This window comes from Mytilus trossulus, chromosome 2 (genome assembly GCF_036588685.1).
Source record: "Mytilus trossulus isolate FHL-02 chromosome 2, PNRI_Mtr1.1.1.hap1, whole genome shotgun sequence".
In the NCBI taxonomy this organism is placed as follows: domain Eukaryota; kingdom Metazoa; phylum Mollusca; class Bivalvia; order Mytilida; family Mytilidae; genus Mytilus; species Mytilus trossulus.
Genome location: NC_086374.1, coordinates 49,397,966 through 49,419,502, shown reverse-complemented (window position 1 = coordinate 49,419,502; position 21,537 = coordinate 49,397,966). Strand labels below are relative to the sequence as shown.

Below are 21,537 nucleotides of genomic sequence, written 5' to 3'. Positions count from 1 at the left end.
TCATGTTGACAGAACACGGCTTCGCTTTAGCGATTTTCAAGAGAAAGGTCAATTAGAGCAAGTGGGTTCATATGTTTGTGCTTGCTATTTCATTACAATGGTTAAATAAGATGATGGTTCTCAGATTACAATAATGCCTCAATTTTTATCTCTAAAGTGGTTATATAGCCTTTTTTTTTAGGAAACAACTCCGCACTTTATCTAATGAGCTCGTGTCATACCATTAGTGCACATTTTGGTTTCTAAAACGTATAGATATTATCTTGTATTCGGTTCTCTCTTTTAGGGTTTTCTATGCCCATAACTTAACATGCAAGATTATATAAATCACTGAGGATATTTGTATAGCATCATCTAAAGAAAACGCATTGTATAAAACAAAATACACGACCTGGATTCGATGCCTGTAATATTTAAAGTAATATAATACTATAGAGTCCCACCTCAATCAGCTTTATCACCTCCATCAGGTGATGGTAAGAAAAACGATCGTTTTGATAGAATTCACAGGAAAACGTGATTCATCCAATAACACTTAACTAATCCGGGTGGGTTTGTTTTAATCTTTCTTGCTGGTCAAATTACAAACTGATATAAAAGAAAACGGAGTGAGCGCAAAATGTATGCACACAGTGTGTTTGTTTCTCGTTGTATATCCATAAACAGTAAAGAGCGGTTATCCAGTAAGGTAAGTTCTGCGTCATTATTTTAGCACTCTTAAGGGCATACGATACAGTTACAGGGAAGGTAATGACGTTGCTAACGTAATTCGTTATTTTCGCGACGTCATACTGTGACATATCGGGAAAAGATGCATTTTTCAACCGATTTTTATCATTCAAACTGTTTTAATTTGAAAACGAGTTCATGGACCCCTATTTTTCAAAACGGCATTTTGTTTCATTTTGCAGGGAGATTTTGTGACTCAAATTTTATAAAACTGTAAATAGAGGATTTTTTTTAATTTTGATAAACATGCAGTAAAAAATGACGTTGTTTCCTCAATTCATGAACATTTTGATAAGTATGAGTTATTTCTGAATAAAAAAATGCATATTTTTTAGGATATTTATAAAATACAGAAATTACCGATTATTTAACAAACAACAATTTGTGTTTATCTTTTATAACAAAAAAGTTATGTCTTTCTTTGGAAAAACAAATTACGGCCACAAATCTGAATTTCGAGCAAAAATACAAAATGTCGACCTCATTTTACTCAAAAAGTAGCACATGAAGGTATATTTTTTTATTACATATTTGAATTAATCAGGCGAAAAATGGCCTACATTGAAATTTTCATCAAACTGTAAATACAGGATCAAAACTGTATCGTATGCCCTTAATGATATTGTTTGATTGTGTTCGTCCTCTATAACATATTCTAATGCAATTATTTTGTTTCAATGGTTCTGATTGGATGACAGTTAGCGTAAAATTCTCTATTTCCTTGTCTCTAACTAAGGAAACCGACATTTTGAATTGCTGAATGTATTGACATGTAATTTCTACAATAATCAGCCAAAAACTCACATGTTGTACCTAAAAATCTAAAACCTATGACGTCACCTAGTGTAGGGACCAAAGAAGATAACATCTTTTCGCGGAATTTCCTTTAATAAAGATTTTACACTGAAATAATGATTGAAATTTAATTATGAACTTGTTTTGTATTAGAATAGAGATAGCTGTATTTTATTTGAAGCTTTGTAGACGTCCATCGGTAGTTTTACTGTCGCAAATACCCGTTTACCTGTCTCCGCTACGCATCGCCAGGTAAACTAAATTTGCGACAGTAAAACTACCGATGGACGTCCTTAAAACTTCAAAAACAATACAGTTATCTCTCAATTTGAAAGTTGAAAACTCCTCTATTAATATTCGGTTAGGGAATGTATACATTTCAACTATTTTAGACGGTTTTAGAATTTCAATGAAGGGTAAAGTTACTTAATTAAGAACAACAAATGGAAACATTCTGCTGTCTCGTGATTAGAAATTCTATTTTTTATATTCTATGAAAATTCTGTTATGTTTTCGTGTTTTTATTTTTAGTAGATATAACATTAGAAGACTTAGATCAATACTAAATTCCCACAATGAATTTATCCCAAACATATCAATAGTTTAGGTTTATATCTTTTAGTTCATCTTAATATATAAATGTAGTATTATGAATAAATCCTGCCACATATATGGTATTCAATCAAATATGAAGGACACAAACAAATTTGGATGATAAAATAGTCACTCTATCATTAGTCCTGTACACTTTGTAGAGGAGTAGAAACAAGTTATCAACTCATATGAAAGATATATTTATTAAGCGGTCAACGTAATTACCATGCCCTATATTAAGCATTTCAGTCAATTATTATGATACAAGTGTTTTATTATGTCGCTAAGTTATCGTTCTTTTTATACACATTTTTCATACTGGTACAAAATATATTAAATTTTACTTCATCTAACAATTTTGCACAACCTTCTGTTTGACCTAGGCCTAAACTTGTTATTTGCATATTTGTAAGAGCATTATAAAGATACACTTACTATTATTATTTAAGCTGTTCCCACTAGTTTTCAAATTAAACTTTTCTGAACTCTCTAATAAGGGCTTCTGTCGCATGAAGTTCAAAAGGTCTTGTTGTTGTATTCACAACACTAAGTTGATACCTCTGGAGCACTAGCAATCCCCAATGGTATCATCAGCTCAGTAGTAAGTTATTTGGTACTGATATGATTTATAACAAACCTTTCTAATGTTATTTGTTTCTACATTTTGAAATTATAGAGAAACAAAAGTTTCAACTTCCTCAGACAAAGCTGGCTTTATATGAAATAGGCTATTTTTATGTTTTTTTTAGTTATTTTTCTCTTCAACTGTTATGGTTCTTATACATCATTGGCTTTCAAATATTCGACTTAAAATGCATTCTTGGTGAAGGTAAATCTAGAAAAGCGTGGAGCACGCACGAAATTCATGTGTTGTTTTCTTTATTTGGAGAAACGATTACATAAATATCAACACTTTTTAGAACCAAAAATTATTTTTATTTTTAACCATGTATCAAACTTGCGAAAATTTAATAAATAACCTCCTTAGAAACCAGGCAAAGAGTTTAATTTATAAGGGTAATTATTATTCAACATCATTAAGTTTACTTCTGACTTGCGCGCATGTGTGTCAGTTTTTGATTTCTTTTACTCGCATTCATTTTACAGGTAATACAGGTAAATATAAAGTTTATTTATGATAAATATTTCGATATTTATTAGTTTTTAACACATTTTAAATTCTCAAATTATATGTATTTCATATTAATTCGAAAGAAATACTTATTAAGTTATATCGATGTATTTTTGTGTTTTGAGATAAAATTTTAAAATTTCAAAACCACCAAACTAAGAGGACTAAGAGGTAACACCAGTAGTTATACGTAGACATGAACAAATGATATGGAGGAATTCCGAGTATTTGAATACATTTATTTTCTTAAACAAATTGTCTTTAAATATGCATCATGTACCTACAGGAATAATCGGAACGTTTACAATATCAACTGTATATATTTCCAGGACATGGTGTTCGTGAATAATAAAACATAGTAATCATGTAAGAGTCCCCTCCTTTTCCTTCTCGTTGGCGAGCAAGGCACTTAGGTTAACAAAAGGGGTACTATAGGTTGCACTTTGTAAATACAGCTGTTTCTCAAACCACGCCTCTTTTGGAGAGATTTACAATATTCATAGAAAATAAATTGTGTTTACATACTGGTTCCCAGTCATGTTCTTTGTCTTCCATAGAAACATAACGTGGGATGGTTACCAGTAAATATACATGTGCATATTGTTTACATTTAATCTGTAACCCTTCATTCGAGGTAGGGGTAGCTAATAAATTAGTGTTAGTTTAAAATCTGAAAAGTTCAGGGAATATAAAGTAACATTGAAAATATGCCGCAAAGCCCTATATTTTGACCTTTGAAAAAGTTTAAGTGCATATGAGCTTTCAATTCTAGGATAATATAAAAAAGAAAATGTGGTATGATTGCCAATGAGACAACTATCCACAAAAAGACCAAAATGGCATTAACAACTATAGGTCACCGTACGGCCATCAACAATCAGCAAAGCCCATACTGCATAGCCAGCTATAAAAGGCCCCGATAAGACAATGTAAAACAAGTCTAACGAGAAAACGAACGGCCTTATTTATGTAAAACTAGAGGCTCTAAAGAGCCTGTGTCGCTCACCTTGGTATATGTCTATATGTGAATTAAACAAAGGAAGCAGACAGTTCATGACAAAATTGTGTTTAGGTGATTGTGATGTGTTTGTACATCTTACTTTACTGAAAATGCTTGCTGCTTACAATTATCTCTATCTATAATGAACTTGTCCGTGTAGTTTCAGTGGAAAATGTTAGTAAAAATTTACAAATTTTATGAAAATTGTTAAAAATTGGTTATAAAGGACAATAACTTCTTAAGGGGTCAATTGAACATTTTGGTCATTTTGAATTATTTTTTAGTCTTAAATTGCTGTACATTATTGCTGTTTACAGTTTATCTCTATCTATAATTATAATCAAGATAATAACCCAAAACAGCAAAATTTCCTTAAAATTACCAATTTAGGGGCAGCACTCTAACAACGAGTAGTCCCATTCATCTTAAAATTTTAGGGTAGATAGATCTTGACCAGATAAACAATTTTACACCTTGTCAGATTTGCTCCTAAATGCTTTGGTTTTTGAGTTATAAGCCAAAAACTGCATTTTACCCCTATGTTCTATTTTTAGCCATGGCGGCCATCTACGATGGTTGGCTGGGTAAACAAACACATACTTTAAACTAGATACATCAATGATGACTGTGGCCAAGTTTGGATTAATTTGGCCCGGTAGTTTCAGAGGAGAAGATTTTTGTAAAAGATCATGGATATTTACGAAAAATGGTTGAAAATTTACTATAAAGGATAATAACTCCTAAAGGGGTCAACTGACCATTTTGGCTTATTTGTAAATCTTACTTTGCTGAACATTATTGCTGTTTACAGTTTATCTCCATCTATAATTATATTCAAGATAATAACCAAAAACAGTAAAATTTCCTTAAAGTTACCAATTTAGGGGCAGCAACCCAACAATGGGTTGTCTGATTCATCTGAAAAAAATAGTAAAAGTGATACCGTTTTAGCCGAAAAAAAGTTCCTATGGGCAATTGTATTGTCAATATTTACATAAATGCAATCTCTAAATGAATACTTTTTGAATACATACAATTTACATTTATAATTATTACCTGAGTTTGCCTGTAAAATAATTGAGCGCGAATGAAATTAAAAGCTGTGCGCAAAAGTAATGATTTTTTTGGCGTAAATGTAATGCACCGTGTATGACAGTCTTATATTGATTAGTTTGAGCGTTTTTAAATTCTCCATTTTGAACAAAGTTTTCATGCAAATTGCAGCTGACTTTATCAAACACGTGAACCCTGTTTAAAATTGTCGATTAATGGTTCAGATGACGACTTCGTTTAAATTTTAAAATATTTTTCAGCTTAAACGGAAAGATACGATGACACCCAATAGAATAATGGACTTTTTGAATGGCTTCAGTCACGTGGTTGCTCAAGAAGGAACTGCATTTATGGAAGTGCTGTATTTTTCTCCAAAAAGGTCAACTGATGAGTTATCGAAGAAGTACTACCTGTATATCCTGCCAATTCTGCTCGTCATTTTTATAACCTGGCAAATAATTTTGCTTCGATCACTAAAGTCTGACGACTTTATGAAGAAGAGTGGTATTATGGCGATATATACAAGCCTCGATCTTGTTTGCTTTGTAATACAAGACATAACTTTAATATCAGCTTTATCTCTAAAAGAGAATTACGTTCAGTATGAATGCTGCTATGTGTTTGAGATCGGGGCTACTTTAATGCCAGGATTTATATTTTCATTTTCCCAATGGTTAAAAGTTTTACAATCATGTCAGAAATACATAATTTTGGAAAAGCCGTTCACTTACAAAAGCTATTTTACTAACATCAAAGTTGCAACTTATGTAACTATAATGTTTTTCTTATCTTTTGTTTTTGCTGTCTTTCGTTTTCTTTTCTTAGATTTTGAAAAGGTTTTTCATCTTGATAAACAAAGTGGAGAAGTGATCGCTGTTTGCAGGGATGCTTCCTCTTTTTCAAGCAAAAATAAGAGAAATGAATTCGGATATAAAGTTCTTCATATTTCAGAAATTGTGTTTTCTGGTTTCCTACCTGTTTTATTTTTTGTTGTTTTAAGCATCTTGACGATTCGAAAATTAAGACAACAGATGAAATTTAGGAAGAATAATAAAATAACTAAATCTAATATCGTTTCTTCTTTGGAAAGAATATCAATTATAACAACAGCAGTTACAGCATTCTATGTGATCTCGTCTGCACCGACTATAATATTTCCTTTGATTCAAACTATTTCTGAAGAATCAACGTTTTTAAACTTTACTCAATATTTAACAATAATTACTAATGTTTTAATGCTTTCCAACACTCCAGTTACATTATTTATGTTCAGCTGGCTGTATATGCCGTTTAGAAATACTGTTAAGAAAGTGGTTCATGTCTTGTGCACCTTTTTAAGTCGGATTCATTGCACAAGTAAATAAAAATAGATTCGGGTGTATAATGAGAGTTTAGTTTTTTTACAATCTCCAGCATATTTATAGCCATCGTTATTGTATACTATTTTGAAATAAAGAGAAACTTGACTGTGATTTTGGTGTAACTCGTTCGAATTGGGAAAAGAGGAATCATGCAGGAAAACTGTAATCTTGCATTTTATTTTCAATTACATCATTGTATTGTTGAATGAAAACAATTTTGTTGATTAAATTTCATGCTTATTTGTCTTTTACTTAGTATTAATGTTAGGATAGATATTTATATATTAATGGGATGCACAAATACTTAGATTGAGAGTTAAATAGTTTTATGATTAGATCTAATTTCATGTACATATACATTATTTGCGAAAGGGTACTGTTGACTTGAATGGCAAAGAGGTAAAAATACTTGAACAATCTATCATACAAGAAATACCAGTTGTAATATTATCGATATTTGAGTTTTGTTTTCAATTTCTCTGTGATATATTAATTCAAAATATTGTCAATATTTTATTACTAAAAAAGCCTTTTCTATGTTCAAGGTTTATCACCCCTTCTGTAGCCATTTATGTACGACCTTTTCAAACTTCAAACTGCAAATTATCATAACTACTGATATGATGAATAATAGAGATAGGCCGTATTATACATATACTAAGGGAAAACTTGATGCATAACAATTTATAGTAACTGTTTCATTGCATTTAATAGACAACGAGTACTTTGTGGCAACTAAACCAAGATTTTTATAGAAAATCCTCAGCTTTAAATACAGAGATTGAAACATAGATTACTCACATGCTTTTCTATGATGTAATAGTGTTTATTTTTTAACAAAAAGTTATAACCGACCTATAAATTCCAAAATACCTCGTGCTGAAGTCACTAAAGTCCAGCGCACACTAAAAGGTGTACTTGATTTGGTCCATATTTTTATTTGTTTAAACAAAAACTACATTAATAAACTTGTTTAAAGGAAATCAGTGCTACCACTGCATGCAATACTCCTTTATCTTTCAGTCATCAATTTGCTAAATATGAAAGTACCAGAATAAAGGCTGTGGATTTCCTATAAAATATCCGCATGTTTAGAATTGAATCAACACAAGGGTACATAATCCTTAAGTGAATGATTGCAGTAAACTTTATTTTTGTTAATTATTATGTTGTATTTTGTGTGTCATGATTATTTAGAACAGGTTCCAATGTTACTGTACACAAACTGTATCGATTGATATCTCAGTGTCAAGTACCTTACATGTGTCAGAATGTTTTGTAATAAACTGTTGAAAATCTTCTTTTACCAAAAACAGATTGTATTTGTTTTTTCTTCAAGTCTTATAGTCTAAGATCACTTTATAGTACTTGTATGTATGTAATAAGGCTTGAAGACGTACCGATCTTTTAATTTTTAGTCCAGAGCATTCCTAGATAAAAAAAAAAATGAAAAAGAAAAAGAAATATGGTTGACCATTCTATCACTTTTTATATCCTGATAGAAAACAATAGAAAAAAGTTAAATCCCAAAAAATACCAAACTACGAGGAAAATTCAAAACCGAAAGTCCCTAATTTGATGGCAAAATCAAAAGCACATACAAATTAAACGAATGGATACTACTGTTTTATTCCTGACTTTGTACACGCATTTTATATGTAGAAAATGGTGGATTAAAACTTCTATATGTCATTGAGTTTTCAAACAAATGATACAACAAATGCAGTTAGATTTGTCCAGTATCTTGGCTTACTTTGACATTGTTAGCTAGGGGCGGTTGATGAATGTTTGAACTTCTGTTTATATATGTAAACAGCATATGGTGTATACCCCACTTGATAAGATCTGCATTGCTAGGAATTGTGTTTCGTTTACCGATATCCTTAAAGGAGCTTATGATTATAAGAAAAATTGAGCTGAGGGTCCTAATCGGTAAAGTTGAATTTATCTTTTGGAAAAGCTTGGTTGCGTGTTGTAGATCAACCATATTGTTCACTAACAAACCGAATCCCTCATGCTTTTCCTCGTCGATAAAACAATCCGAGGTGACACATCGGTCATTCTGTTGTCACGAGCTTTACAGATAAGGTAGATTCGCGTAACCACAACATAGCATAATTAGTTCATTTCAAATGTTGCATTGCATGTGATGATAACTTTACTAGTTCCAACCAAAAATTAAGGACGATTCACCATCATGAAATACCAAAATAAAACCTAAAAAAAAACTTACCCGTACCCAGGCAGTCGGCGAATACAACTAAATACCAGCGTTACTAAACCAGATAGTTTTAAAGTGGGTGTTACAGAAACTGAACATAATGGCAGTTGTATTAAAACATCCACCGTTAAACCAGGTGTATCCTGGCTTGAAACATACGCTCAAGGTCTATATATATAGGGATTGTGGCAAAAATTATCAACAACATTCACCAAGGTCATACTGGTAGTCTTAAAACTTTCGAGAAATATGTCTTGATAATTTTTTTCACAAATTGATAATTCATATTAATTGATAGATGTCAACTGTATGTCTATAATGATTAATAAACATTTGGGCCTTGTAAATATGCAAATACCTATTTCGATTAATCTAACATTTTATTGTTTCAATAACGTAAATAATGTTCCTTAATATACATTTGTACAGGTGTAAGTGATCGCCATGAAAAAAATATGCTTATACAATAAGCATTGTAAAACTTTTTGATGTTGAATCCGTAACCATATGTTTTACTTAACTTTGATAAAAATGCAATATATATAAATATAAGTGTCTAAACTGAAACATTAAAAAAGTAGATAAATTCGCTTCAACTTTATTTCTATGCAAAGGTATAGAAACGCAAATGACATTAAACAATTGTGAAATTTCAGAAATAAAATTAAAAAAAACAACAAATTCAGCTAAGCTAGTTTGACCCTTTTTATATCTTTTTTCGATAGCATTGCTTTACAAACAGATTGAACATGCTAATTGCAAATTGGAAATTGAAGTGTCTTATATTTAATAAATCTTCGTTTCTATCTATTAATAAATAACAATAGAGAATAATAATATCCCGCTTTTTGAAGTATATTCTCTAATCTTGTGTGAGATCGGCAATTGTTAAATATGTTTGAGATATTTTTGATATAAAAATGTCTCAGTATAGTGTGTACCAAGTTATTCAAAAAAATAAAATTTAATGCTCCAGTGCGACTTGATTCATAAATTCATGGTATCTAACTGTCAATATGATAATTATTACATATTCTGAACATGCTGAAAACTGATTAAATATTTATAAAATTAATACTTGTAACCAACATATTTACGTATAATAAAATCTGTTATGTTTGGTATTATCAACTTGAATATTACAAATAACAATTTAACTATGAAAGTATTATAGCTCATCATGAATATATTGACTAGTGTTTAATATGAATTGAATATTCATAATAATAGATTGATAAATTCAATGAAAGGAATTAGACTGATGATTAATTAAAACTTTATTATACAATTAGAACTAAGCCACTATTGGACAATGTTTCATAATTCAAACAATAATCAAACTTTAAGGGCGACACTGTTCTTGTTATTTTCTCTATAGCTTGTACTACATGTATTGATTCAACATAAGCGTTGAAAAACAGGAAGCATTATTGATACTTTATAGGCTACAACTTGAACTTAAAAAACAAAGTACAAATCCATTTTGGAAACCATCCGGACAAACATTAGGAAGTGTCCCCATATAAGTATCAAACCTCGCCTAGTATTCTTATGATTTATTAATTTACTGATGCTGATGAAAAAATAATCATTTATTATAGCATGAATTTTTTTTTCAATGTATGTAATTATCAACGGAACAAAACCCATACATCATTATTAAATTCTCACAGTATATACCATACAGAATATATAAATATTATATACTAGTACAACGACGAAAACTGTCAGTTACATGTGATTGTCAATGCCCAATAGTTGCAGTTATATTTATTGTATAAATCATTCAATCCAAACCTCTTATATAACCGTATTTTAATCTTTATTATAAAACATTTGCTAAAAAATAGACCTGTATAAGGATCACATAAAGAAAAATACTACACACACACAATTTTACTTTTGTTAAAAAAACATTCATTTGAAAGAAGAAAACATTGCACGTTTCAATCCGGCAAAAAAGCAGATACATAATGATTGTAATGGGAACATCTTGGTAGGATTTTTGGCTTGAATCGTCAGATACCTATTGGAAGACGTGTTTCGACAGTTAAGTATACAGTGGTTGAGATTTATGCAGAAAAAAATGTCCGTTAGTATTAACTATGCTTGAAATAACAGTTTTAAAAAACCGAATTGTGATTTGTGACTTGCTATTAAAGTGTCTAGTGGCATGTTTTAATGCATATTCGATGAACATCATAGTACACATTGAGTGTATAATATCAATAATAATAACGTGTATACATTTTCAATTGAGCATTATAAGACATATGATACAATTATCCATAACAATGTAACAGTTGATATAAATAATATGTTTCCTTTTCTAATACTGTTCGCTACGTTACAGTCATTTTTCTCACAAAAACAAATTCGTCCCGTACCAGGTCTTGATTCTTCCATACATACTAAATGAATAGTCATTAAAATTCGCAGGTTATCTGAGCAAGTGCGTTGATATCTGTACACACCTGGAATAATATAAAAAAAAATATACAAAATAAGATCTATAATAAAACTCCATTGAAAATTCGATTTCTGCCAGATTGTCTATTTTTCATATTAAGATATGAAAAAACTGCCGAATTGACTCTAGTCGCATGCTCTTCGTAATCTTAACGAAAACATTCAATGTATACCCTCTTGTGTGAAAGGTTACAATAAGTTATATTTTATTCTCTACCTTGAAAAACACATCAGGTAGATCACAAGAAATGTGCACTGCTGTTTATTCTATTCATTCGAATTGGAACATATTCATGTAAGATAGAGTAGAATGACAAGTCTGACATACTGTTCCAAATATATTATCTGAAAAACCCCACAATTTCCAAACATCATGTTTAATAAGTGTCAAGTTCATTGGACTCCAACTTTATCAAACACTTTAACCTGCAGCGGGTCAGACGAACGAACGGATGGGTGAACAAACGAACCAACTTTTTGGAATTTTGACCTTGTTCCTTAAAAAAATAAAGAGGACCTCATTGGATCGATTAATTGTCTGATTTGCGTTTAACACAACTTTCAGCTTTCTTATGGTATTTCATGGCGGTCGATTTTATTGGTGGAGGAAGCCGTTTTGCACGGAGAGAACCAACGACCTTCAATCTTCAAATTAACAATCCTAGTCAGTTAATTGCAGTCGTGTGGGATTTGAACTCACAACCTGAGTGTTAACAGTAGACTGACTTCTTATAAAAAAGAAGATGTGGTATGATCAACAACGAGACAACTGTCCTCAAGAGACCAAAATGACAGAGAAATTAACAACTACAGATCACCGTACGGCCTTCAACAATGAGCAAAGCCCATATCACATAGTCAGCTGTAAAAGGCCCTGAAATGACAATGTAAAACAATTCAAACGAAATAACTAACGGCATTATTTATATTAAAAAAAATGAACGAAAATCAAAAATGTAACACATAAACAAAAAGTAAAATCACAAAAATACTGAACTCAGAGGAAAATCAATTAGGAAAGTCCATAATCACATGGCAAAATCAAATAACAAAACGCATCAAAAACGAATGGACAAGAACTGTCATATTCCTGACTTGGTACAGGCATTTTCAAATGTAGAAAATGGTGGATTAAACCTGGTTCTATAGCGCTAACCCTCTCACTTTAATAACAGTCTCATCAAATTCCGTTATATTTACATGATGCGTTAAATAAACAGTCACAATTAATAAAATAGTCAAAATATGGGTACATCAGTCATCATCGTATAACAATTTTAAAAGGGGACAATTTAACCGAACACAAAAACATCTTCTATCTACGAACACATTAATTGATTTGAGTGTCTGACGTTAGAAAATTTTATACGTCACATAAATTTGTCGTTCAATGTGCATACAAACAGTTTTAAAATATACATAGGCAATGTAAGCATACAGGGTTAAAAAATCAAAAGTATGTAAGAATAAATTACAGAAATAGACCGATATTCAAACTAGTCCAAAAGGAGTATAGGTAGAATTTATGAGAATCCAAAAATAGTTAATACCACTACGCGATTGAATGATTTTGACGTTTGTGGTTTAACGTATATAGTAATTCATAATAGATATATCATATTGACGGGATCTTTTAAATTACAGAGTCACGTAATAAGAACAAAAGAAATACAAAAAGTCGTATATACAAAACAAACCACAAAAAAATGAAAACCAATACAAACACATTGACGAGATGTATAAGTACCGAGCCACGTCAAACTGATATCACATTAAACCATTCAACAGTAAAAGTAATATTAATAATATAACAAAGACAAATGAAAGAACAATAAAACATGTTGTTAAGATGATAAACAACATCAGTACGCAGAATCTATACATCAAGACCATCGTGTATTATTTGAGAAGTTGATACGGAATATTTATCAACAAGGTCTTGATACCTTCCGATGAACTTTTTTAGAAAAAGGACGAGACGTTCTTTGATATATCCCTGGTTCATCAACTTTCTGGGAAATATATATACCATATGCAGGTGAAGTTGGTATATTGCTACTAAGGTGGGGGAAATTTATAATTTCAAAATTAAAATCGTCTCGTTTGTCATAGATTCTGGTACTGAGATAACTGTGTAAGTCAAATTCGAGATATTAGTCTAAAAATGAGGCGGAGGAAGCTGTGTCTGTAGTTTCTTTAATCTCTAGTTCTGGGGGATATATCAATGGAACCCAATCAGAAAAGTTCGGATTGTTTATGGAAAGAACATCATCAATATATCTGAAAGTGAAATTAAATAATCTGGCTTCTTTGATCCTCTTGTTTTTGACAAGTGTCTGGAGGAACTCAGATTCATATGAAAATAAGAAGAGGTCAGCAAGAAGAGGCGCACAGTTTGTTCCCATAGGAATGCCGACAATTTGTCTGAAAAGTCTACCTCCAAACTCAACAAATATGTTGTCGATAAGATACTCCAGCATACTGACCACTTGTTCTTCTGTGTAGCATGGTTTACCTTTTTGTTTGTCACTATTAACGAAATATGCCTTATGAAATCCCAAAGTAATAAATTTATAGCGTATGCTACCATTTTTATGTTGAAAGGCATTGTGGATAATTTCTTTTAGGCGATTTTTCAATTTTACATGGTGAATGGTGGTATACAGGGTTGAAATATCAAAAGTTTTGATGAAACTAATTTCAGAAAAAGACCGAGATTTAAAATTGTCTAGAAGTTCTTTATAATTTTTAAGAATCCACATATGGTTAATACCACTACGCGAGTAAACAGTTTCACAGTATTTCTGAAGACCCTCTTTCACTGCGGACAGAATTTTAGTCAATCTAATGGACAATTCTTTAGTTGAACATGAAGATGAGCCAGCAATATACCGTTGCTTGTACGGAATTTTATGAAGCTTTGGTATCCAATACAAACAAGGTAAGTCCTCCGATTTGGTGTTCAATGTAATGTTTATTGAAGCCATGAAGGACTTATGATTTGCTAAAATCTCATCCTTGTCAAATGATATGTCTTTGTATGTGGGATTACCTGAGTGCTCCGTTATACCCAATTCTTTTACAAGACATTCGTAGTAATACGATCTACATACAAAGACAATATTATTTGAAGCTTTGTCCACAGGAACAACAACATACTTATCATGAAGAGTTGATAAACATTTCATGGCCTCTTTGTCTCTGAATACGGACTTTGGTCGATCGTTCACACAGTTTTTCAACAGCTCCTGACTTGGGACAGGCACATAATGTGGCGGGGTTAAACATGTTAACGGGATCCCAATCCTCCCCCTAACCTGGGACAGTGGTATAACAGTTGAACATAAGAACGAACTATAAAAAATCAGTTGAAAAAGGCTTAACTCATCAGATGTACAACAATACAAGTGAACGTGGCCGGGTACTTGTACATCCCAACAACAAAAAGACACCAGGAACAGATCTGATAGTACTCGCAGTTATCTGACAGCTAGTTCAAAGCCACTTACAACTAATAAAAATAACCATGTATCTAAGACTAAGTTATCAATCCGTACACATCTAACATCCAATGGATTTAGTGTAAAGACGTCATAAAAAGTCAGAGAAAAACATGACCTTTTGCAATGCCAAGATACGGGTATTCTTAGACAACTCGGCCACTGAGGCTGCTCAACTCACTGAACATTATCAAAACAAGTTCTGTAATTTATATATTTATGGCTCAAAAGACATTGTCCGGAAGCCATCATGTTAACGCTTGACGACAATCATCATTTTAATACTCCGATTTCGACGCTATAAATGGTAGTGTTCAAAACTTATATCCTATATTGTGACGTCATTGAATGAATGTCTTATTCACGATGTAACTGTTATGCACTCAAGCTACCTAAAGCAATCGGAAATCAATTAACTATATTGTATGCATGAAAATGCCATTACAACTTTCTGTCAGCAACTTATTATTGATCTTTAATATGACAAATTATAACATCTAAATGTTTCTGTAGAGTCGGCTCTCCATTTATACTCCTTGCCATTTCATGAAACTCGATTGAATTAACTATGACGTTTCATAGTAAGTGTTGACGTGTTCAATAACACTTCCATTAGTTTCACAGGGAGCACAAAAAGGCTCTTAGGAAAATATCTTGACAGGCAGTAGAAACGATATTACATCACGAAATCACACACAGACGGTGATCTTCGATAGAATTATACACCATTTCATTATTACAATGGTGATTACACGCAAATAGAACTTTCTAATCTAATATATCAATATTAATCAGCTATAAATCTCTCTGCTAAGTTAAACGTTGCTTGTGATTTAAGTTATATATAGTGCTTCTATATGTCGGGAACCAAATGGTTAATGGGTTTTGGGGTAATCAACCAGTTGGTGTCAGAAAAGTCTCGTGCAGTAAGATGGTGGGAGCCAGACAAATCTATTGTAACAAGACAATCGCTACCACTGTTCTCCATGTTTACATGCACACTAAACGCATCATGTTGCTTTTTTTATATAACCTTTACTCAACTCGCATCTAATGCTCTCTTTTTTGGTTAGGAAGGAGACCATTTTCGAATAACTTAGATTTCTCTACAATATGATAATGATTAAAATGCACAGATCCTGTGTCCAAATTTTGCTGACAAGAATCTTACAACAAACCATTCTTCGTTCTGTTCTGATGTTTATGAACTCAGCCAATCAAATTACTGCCTCCACATTCTTGAAGGTGCGTATCATTAGGACTAAAACAGAGGATCCCGAAAAACATTTAAAACAGACGTAGGACAGAGTGTTTTTAGATCCTTGTAAGCAAAGCTTGGACACATGGTCAGTATTTTAATCAGATTGATCTCCTGGTTATCGACGATGACTCAACAAATTATTTTTTTTATTTTTTGTGTGTGTTATACACGTATGATATGGAGAGTTCATGTATTTATAGTACCTCGTATATCCCAGGTTAAACAATTCCAGCAAAATCTAATACATATTATGGTTTATATCATTTTCAAACTTACTAGAATGTTCACATCAAAACATCAATATATATACTTACCAGGGACAGGCGATCGAACCCATTTGACACATTGTCCACGACAGAGAGTATGGTTGACGCTAGGATGGCTTCCGTTGAAAGGATCTCCACAATAGTTATTACTGGAATGTGAGTAAGATAGGCACTCATAACATTTGACAGGGTCGGCATAACGCCCTACTAAAAAAGCAAAGAAAAAGATCAGTTCTGCCGCCATGTAATTTTAAGTGTAAATATTTAATTATAAATTATACAACTTACACTTAACAGCAGTATACATGTACTAGTATATAGGGCGTATATGATACACACATAATCTTGACACCACGACAAACGTTATACTCTTCCAAATTTAATGTCGACTTCATTCTGCTGTTTTTACCTTCATTAAAGTTGTCTTCATGAGCCATTTTGATCATCTTACTTTGAACTTCATGAGTTGTCTAGGTAAATTAATGTTGTGTGTTTTGTGAACTGTTGTTTGTTTGCTCATCTTTTAATTCTGTAGGCGATGTTGATTTAAGTCCTTTTCCTACATGTTTTTTTTAAATAAGACAAGATTGCTACTATTTAAAGAAGTTTATTAAAAAAATTGAATGCTTCTTTTTGTAAATTGATTCGGATGTGAAAGCGTTGATCGAAGTACATTTTGTATGAAGTGCAGAAGCGTATTTGCCGAAAGACAATGTTTTTTCTCCACTCCATTTATAAAGAATCAAAAGGAATCTTGTTTATTTGCATCAACGTCAATTCTAATTTTAACAAAAATAAAATTACTAGTACTTTTTCAAATGTGTGATTTTCAACGCTGTTCAAACACACAAGATGTAATACCGTTGTAACAGTACATATGTATAAGAAATCCTGTATTAGAAACTTATAGTTAAGTCTCCTTCCTGTATATTTCAACATCAATAATCAATACACTTCACAATGAAGATACACGGTTAAGAAATCTTTCCGATACTAATTTGAGAACGGTATTGACATTTTATTTGTATTTGATGTAGATTAGGTATTCTGAGAGATATATATAATGTAATTGGCGAAATTGCGAGTTTGATGAAACGGGTAAAAAACAAAAGAATGAAGAACAAGTCCTTATAAATAAGTGCAGAAATCAAACTATGAGTATATGTTGTATCTAGATTATATAAGTAGCGATCCATATAAATTTGGACAATCATTAGGAGCATATAAGAATGTACACGTGTACATTAACATATATTGAATTAATTCTAGTATAACTAGATAATTGGATTGCAATAGTTAGGAAAAAAGAAACATCTTTTTGCAGATTTGATAATATTTTAAATACGTATTGTATACAAGGTCCAATGAATACATGTGTGTATAACAGTTAAATGGGAAACTAAAATTGGAGTTTTAAAAATTCAAATTCTATGGTCTAGATTTCAAATTCAAACGATGATGTATATTTATACAATATACCAATTTTGAGTTATGTCCTTCACCGGAAAAAATCTTCAATTATACCAAATAGAGGGGACCACTCGTATCCCTGCACTTTTGAAGTTCATCAAGCGTCTTCACTTCATTATACTTGATAAAGTAGAAATAGTGTTAGTTCTGTTGGTACTTAATAACAATTCCCTAATGACAGCAGTGCTAATTATCAATAAAAAAAAACATTTAAAGAGCAGCATAATTCGTGCAATATAGCATCATTTTTTAATCTATTATTTAACATGAGATGGAAGTTATGATGATATGACCCTTAACGCATGAATGAACGTCACTAAAATCAAAGCTTTTGACAGAAATGCAACGAACTCGAAGAAAGTGGTCTGTTCCCTCATCTTTCCATCGATTGTGATTTTTTTTTTGGATGAGACAACACCGAATGTTTACTAACCACGACAATTAACACAACGTCGCAGCATGTGGAGAAGGATAATATGCTTACACTTTAGGGCACCTGCTACCGCTCCAACTTTTGGGGCTTTTTAAGGGGGTTGAGGGGGTGGCGTGGTTGTTGGGTCTTCATGTATTACAGTTTTTGAATACTGATGTTTTTGATCTTTTCGTTTTTTGTTTTAATGTTTTTGTGTCTCAGTTCGACTTATATGAGTTTTGATTCTCACTTTAGGTTTTAAGTACAAGTTTATGAATGATACAAAGTCAGACTAGTCTCTTATTTAAGTACATTTAGGGGATAAGTCTGGAAATTCTTTCTAACGTGCGAGTGAGAAAAAAAGAAATCTGGGTGTACACGAAATGCAGACGGCTTATCCATGTAATAAAACGTTTACTTCGGACATCACCAATTTCTTACACTAGTAAAACAAAACATAAAGGTAAAAAAGGTTTCACTCAAATATTTACTCTAGATGAAGTTAATCGATCTGGAGTACAGTGTGAGAACAAATTGTGCAAATGACAAACAGCTTAATGTATTTTTTTCTGAAATATACAAATGCGTTTAAATTTCAGTGCATTTTATACAAATTTTTAATAAATATTTTTAATGATTTAAGTCACTTACCATCAATTGTTTCAATTCCATCGCTGGTTAAAACGAAGCAAACCATTAAAAACACTGAAATTGACATAGAAAACAGTATAAACAACACACTGAACACAGATACTTCTTAAAAAGTCATATGTACAATTTTGAGCTATTCCAAATTTTTATAAATTCACAGAAATATAACAGTGTCTATATTTTGTATGCATTCCATAATTCTGCAAAAATTTGTAAACACTTTAAATTTAAGTGGTATTCATAAATCATTCATGCGTGAAATAATCTACTAAAATTATCCACCTTAACGTTCGGTATCCAAGGACTTTCGTACATGTTTCCGGAATTACTAATGTTCAAATCTTACATGTATTTAATCCAGAAATAATCGCATAAACACAAGTCTTTTTTTTAATTACACAAAGAATCACATTTATATAAGATTGAGGGCGATTAACAGATGGTCCGAGGTTAGTCAGTTCTGTTATCTAGATGCATATTTATGGGTCCAATTGTAAATTATACAAATAGCAATATTCACATCACAATAGCATATATGTTGTTTCAGTCAATAGACCTATAGACAGCATGTAGTTGTAAGAAGCTGACAGCTGTTCGATTAAAAAAACTATTTTCCCTATATGATATCACAATGTATTATAAATTATTTTTGCATCGTGAATTTGATTTGCGAATAAATATTTATAAATTAATTAAACCGAATGTCTCCCAGTATTGATTTGATATCACACGGATAGTAATAATTTCATTGTTCATCTGAATATGTGTTATTTTGATTAATATCTGATAATGCTTCGCTTCATACTGTTAATGTAGATTGCATCAGCATGTATATCATTCTATTTACCGAAACAGAGTAAGTCACACTATAGCACGTGTGCTTTGGTGTCTTTGCTAGAAAAGAACGTTTCACTTATATTTTCTAGTCTTTGTGATCCGTCAATATCTTGCATGTATAAACGGGTATATCAGCTAAAGACATCACAATTATATAAGAATGAGGAGGCGTTGCGGTATTAAAATGATTTACATTTGAAATTTTTCAAACTATCCACTTAATTCAGCTGAAATATTGCAATATAAACGTATTTGTGTCTTTTCTTTCAAGTCACATTTTTCATAATCCTACGTGGCAAAGTACTTATGTATAGTAATATAAAACCATTTCTTCGGAATTTAAGCACGTTGTCTTTAAATCCAGAATTCAAAAAACTCTGATAAAATTTAACAACATGAAAAACCAAATAACCGGTTTTCACAGAGGACGGAATAATCCAAATCTATTTTGCACTATGAGTAATATTATATTTCTCCAATCTTGCACGCGGTTGTCTGCTTTCTTATATTTCTCCAATCTTGCACGCGGTCGTCTGCTTTCTTAGATGGAATTGATTTGGTATAGAATTCTCTGAGAGCTTAGTTGTGTCATTAAAAAGACAAGGAAAAACGATATGTGGTCTGTAACTAATTGACTCTAACGAGAATACTCACGGCAGTAAACATACGGCCGACAGTCTAAATTCAATTTCGTCGAACAGTATATATTGGTGTTGAAATAAATGATTTAAATTGTTTTGTTCTGTTACCATTGTCCAATAGAGTGTCAATAACCCGTTACTATAAAATTTTCGATTTGTCATTTTACTATAATTATAATCAGTGTGTTTTTATAGAACTTTATTTGAGTGTGTTTTGTGGAGTAAACATTGATTTTACGTAAAGATTATCGATATGGTACATAGTATGCATTCATCTGTATAAAGTTTTCGTGAATAGACATCTATTTCCGATAATGACTTAGTTTTAGATTATGGTGAAATTTCGATTTACTGGATGTCAACTTTAAACCTTTTACAGTTGTCAGTTACAAGAGTAATCAATTATCACGGGAAGGAATACACACTGATTTAAAATCGATATATCACAAATATATGACATATGACAAAACTGTAAAGAATATGGATAGTTGTTTGCTTAATTTTCATTGGTAATGTTTCATGCATGTCCAAGACGTGGCCAAATTAATCATTGATACAAAGAGAAGGGCCCTTTATAGCTTGTTGTTCGGTGTGAGCCAAGGCTCCGTGTTGAAGGCCGTACTTTAACCTATAATGGTTTAATTTTTAAATTGTTATTTGGATGGAGAGTTGTCTCATTGGCACTCACACCATATCTTCATATATCTACCTAAAATGTACGGGTGAAAAGAGGTAAAGGTGGAAATTTTGAAATAATGCTAAAAAAAAAAAGACGGAATGATTGATGGGGACAGAAATTGTGCCTTGCAATAGGCCAACTTCGGACCACAGAGTTATGTTGGAAACACTCTATAGCGTGCAAAGAGCGTGATAAACTCTCTACATAAGCATTGGATATAAAAAATTAATAAACATCACGCAAATTCTTTATATTTCTTTCAGGAATAAGCATGTGTTCTTGGTTAAGGCAGAGTTTGTGCATTCAACAGTATTTAACCCCGCCATAATATTTGTGTGTCTGTTTCAAACTTGGAGCCTGTACAGTGTAGCTCAGTGGTTGTCGTTGGTTCTATTCATGTCTGTCATACTTGTTTATCGTAGATTATTTTGTTATAAATTGAGCCGTTAGTTTTCTCAATTGAATT

General features: G+C 31.8%; 2 protein-coding genes across 2 annotated transcripts; one reads left to right on the top strand and one right to left on the bottom strand.

Annotated features, from left to right (window-relative positions):
* Positions 1-642: 642 nt before the first annotated feature.
* Positions 643-6,869, top strand: LOC134705200 (uncharacterized). Its single transcript, XM_063563961.1, has 2 exons — positions 643-688; positions 5,564-6,869. The coding sequence occupies exon 2, from the start codon at positions 5,582-5,584 to the stop codon at positions 6,665-6,667; it is 1,086 nt and encodes a 361-aa protein (XP_063420031.1). The 5' UTR covers positions 643-688; positions 5,564-5,581; the 3' UTR covers positions 6,668-6,869.
* A 2,377-nt stretch (positions 6,870-9,246) lies between these two features.
* On the bottom strand, positions 9,247-20,443 carry LOC134707472 (protein quiver-like). The gene is made up of 4 exons (XM_063567232.1): positions 20,406-20,443; positions 18,915-18,968; positions 16,430-16,588; positions 9,247-11,359 (listed from the first exon to the last, which is right to left on the bottom strand). Exons 2-4 carry the CDS (start codon positions 18,958-18,960, stop codon positions 11,148-11,150), a joined length of 417 nt encoding a protein of 138 aa, XP_063423302.1. The 5' UTR covers positions 18,961-18,968; positions 20,406-20,443; the 3' UTR covers positions 9,247-11,147.
* Between the last annotated feature and the right edge of the window lie 1,094 nt (positions 20,444-21,537).

Excerpts from the sequence above, each read along its gene's own strand:
- LOC134707472 (XM_063567232.1), bottom strand. The coding sequence starts at position 18,960 with ATGGTTTGCTTCGTTTTAACCAGCGATGGAATTGAAACAATTGATG. Across the intron at positions 16,589-18,914 it reads TGGAATTGAAACAATTGATG|TAGGGCGTTATGCCGACCCT; the intron begins GTAAGTGACTTA and ends TTGCTTTTTTAG. Across the intron at positions 11,360-16,429 it reads GGTTCGATCGCCTGTCCCTG|GTGTGTACAGATATCAACGC; the intron begins GTAAGTATATAT and ends ATATTATTCCAG.
- LOC134705200 (XM_063563961.1), top strand. The coding sequence starts at position 5,582 with ATGACACCCAATAGAATAATGGACTTTTTGAATGGCTTCAGTCACGTG.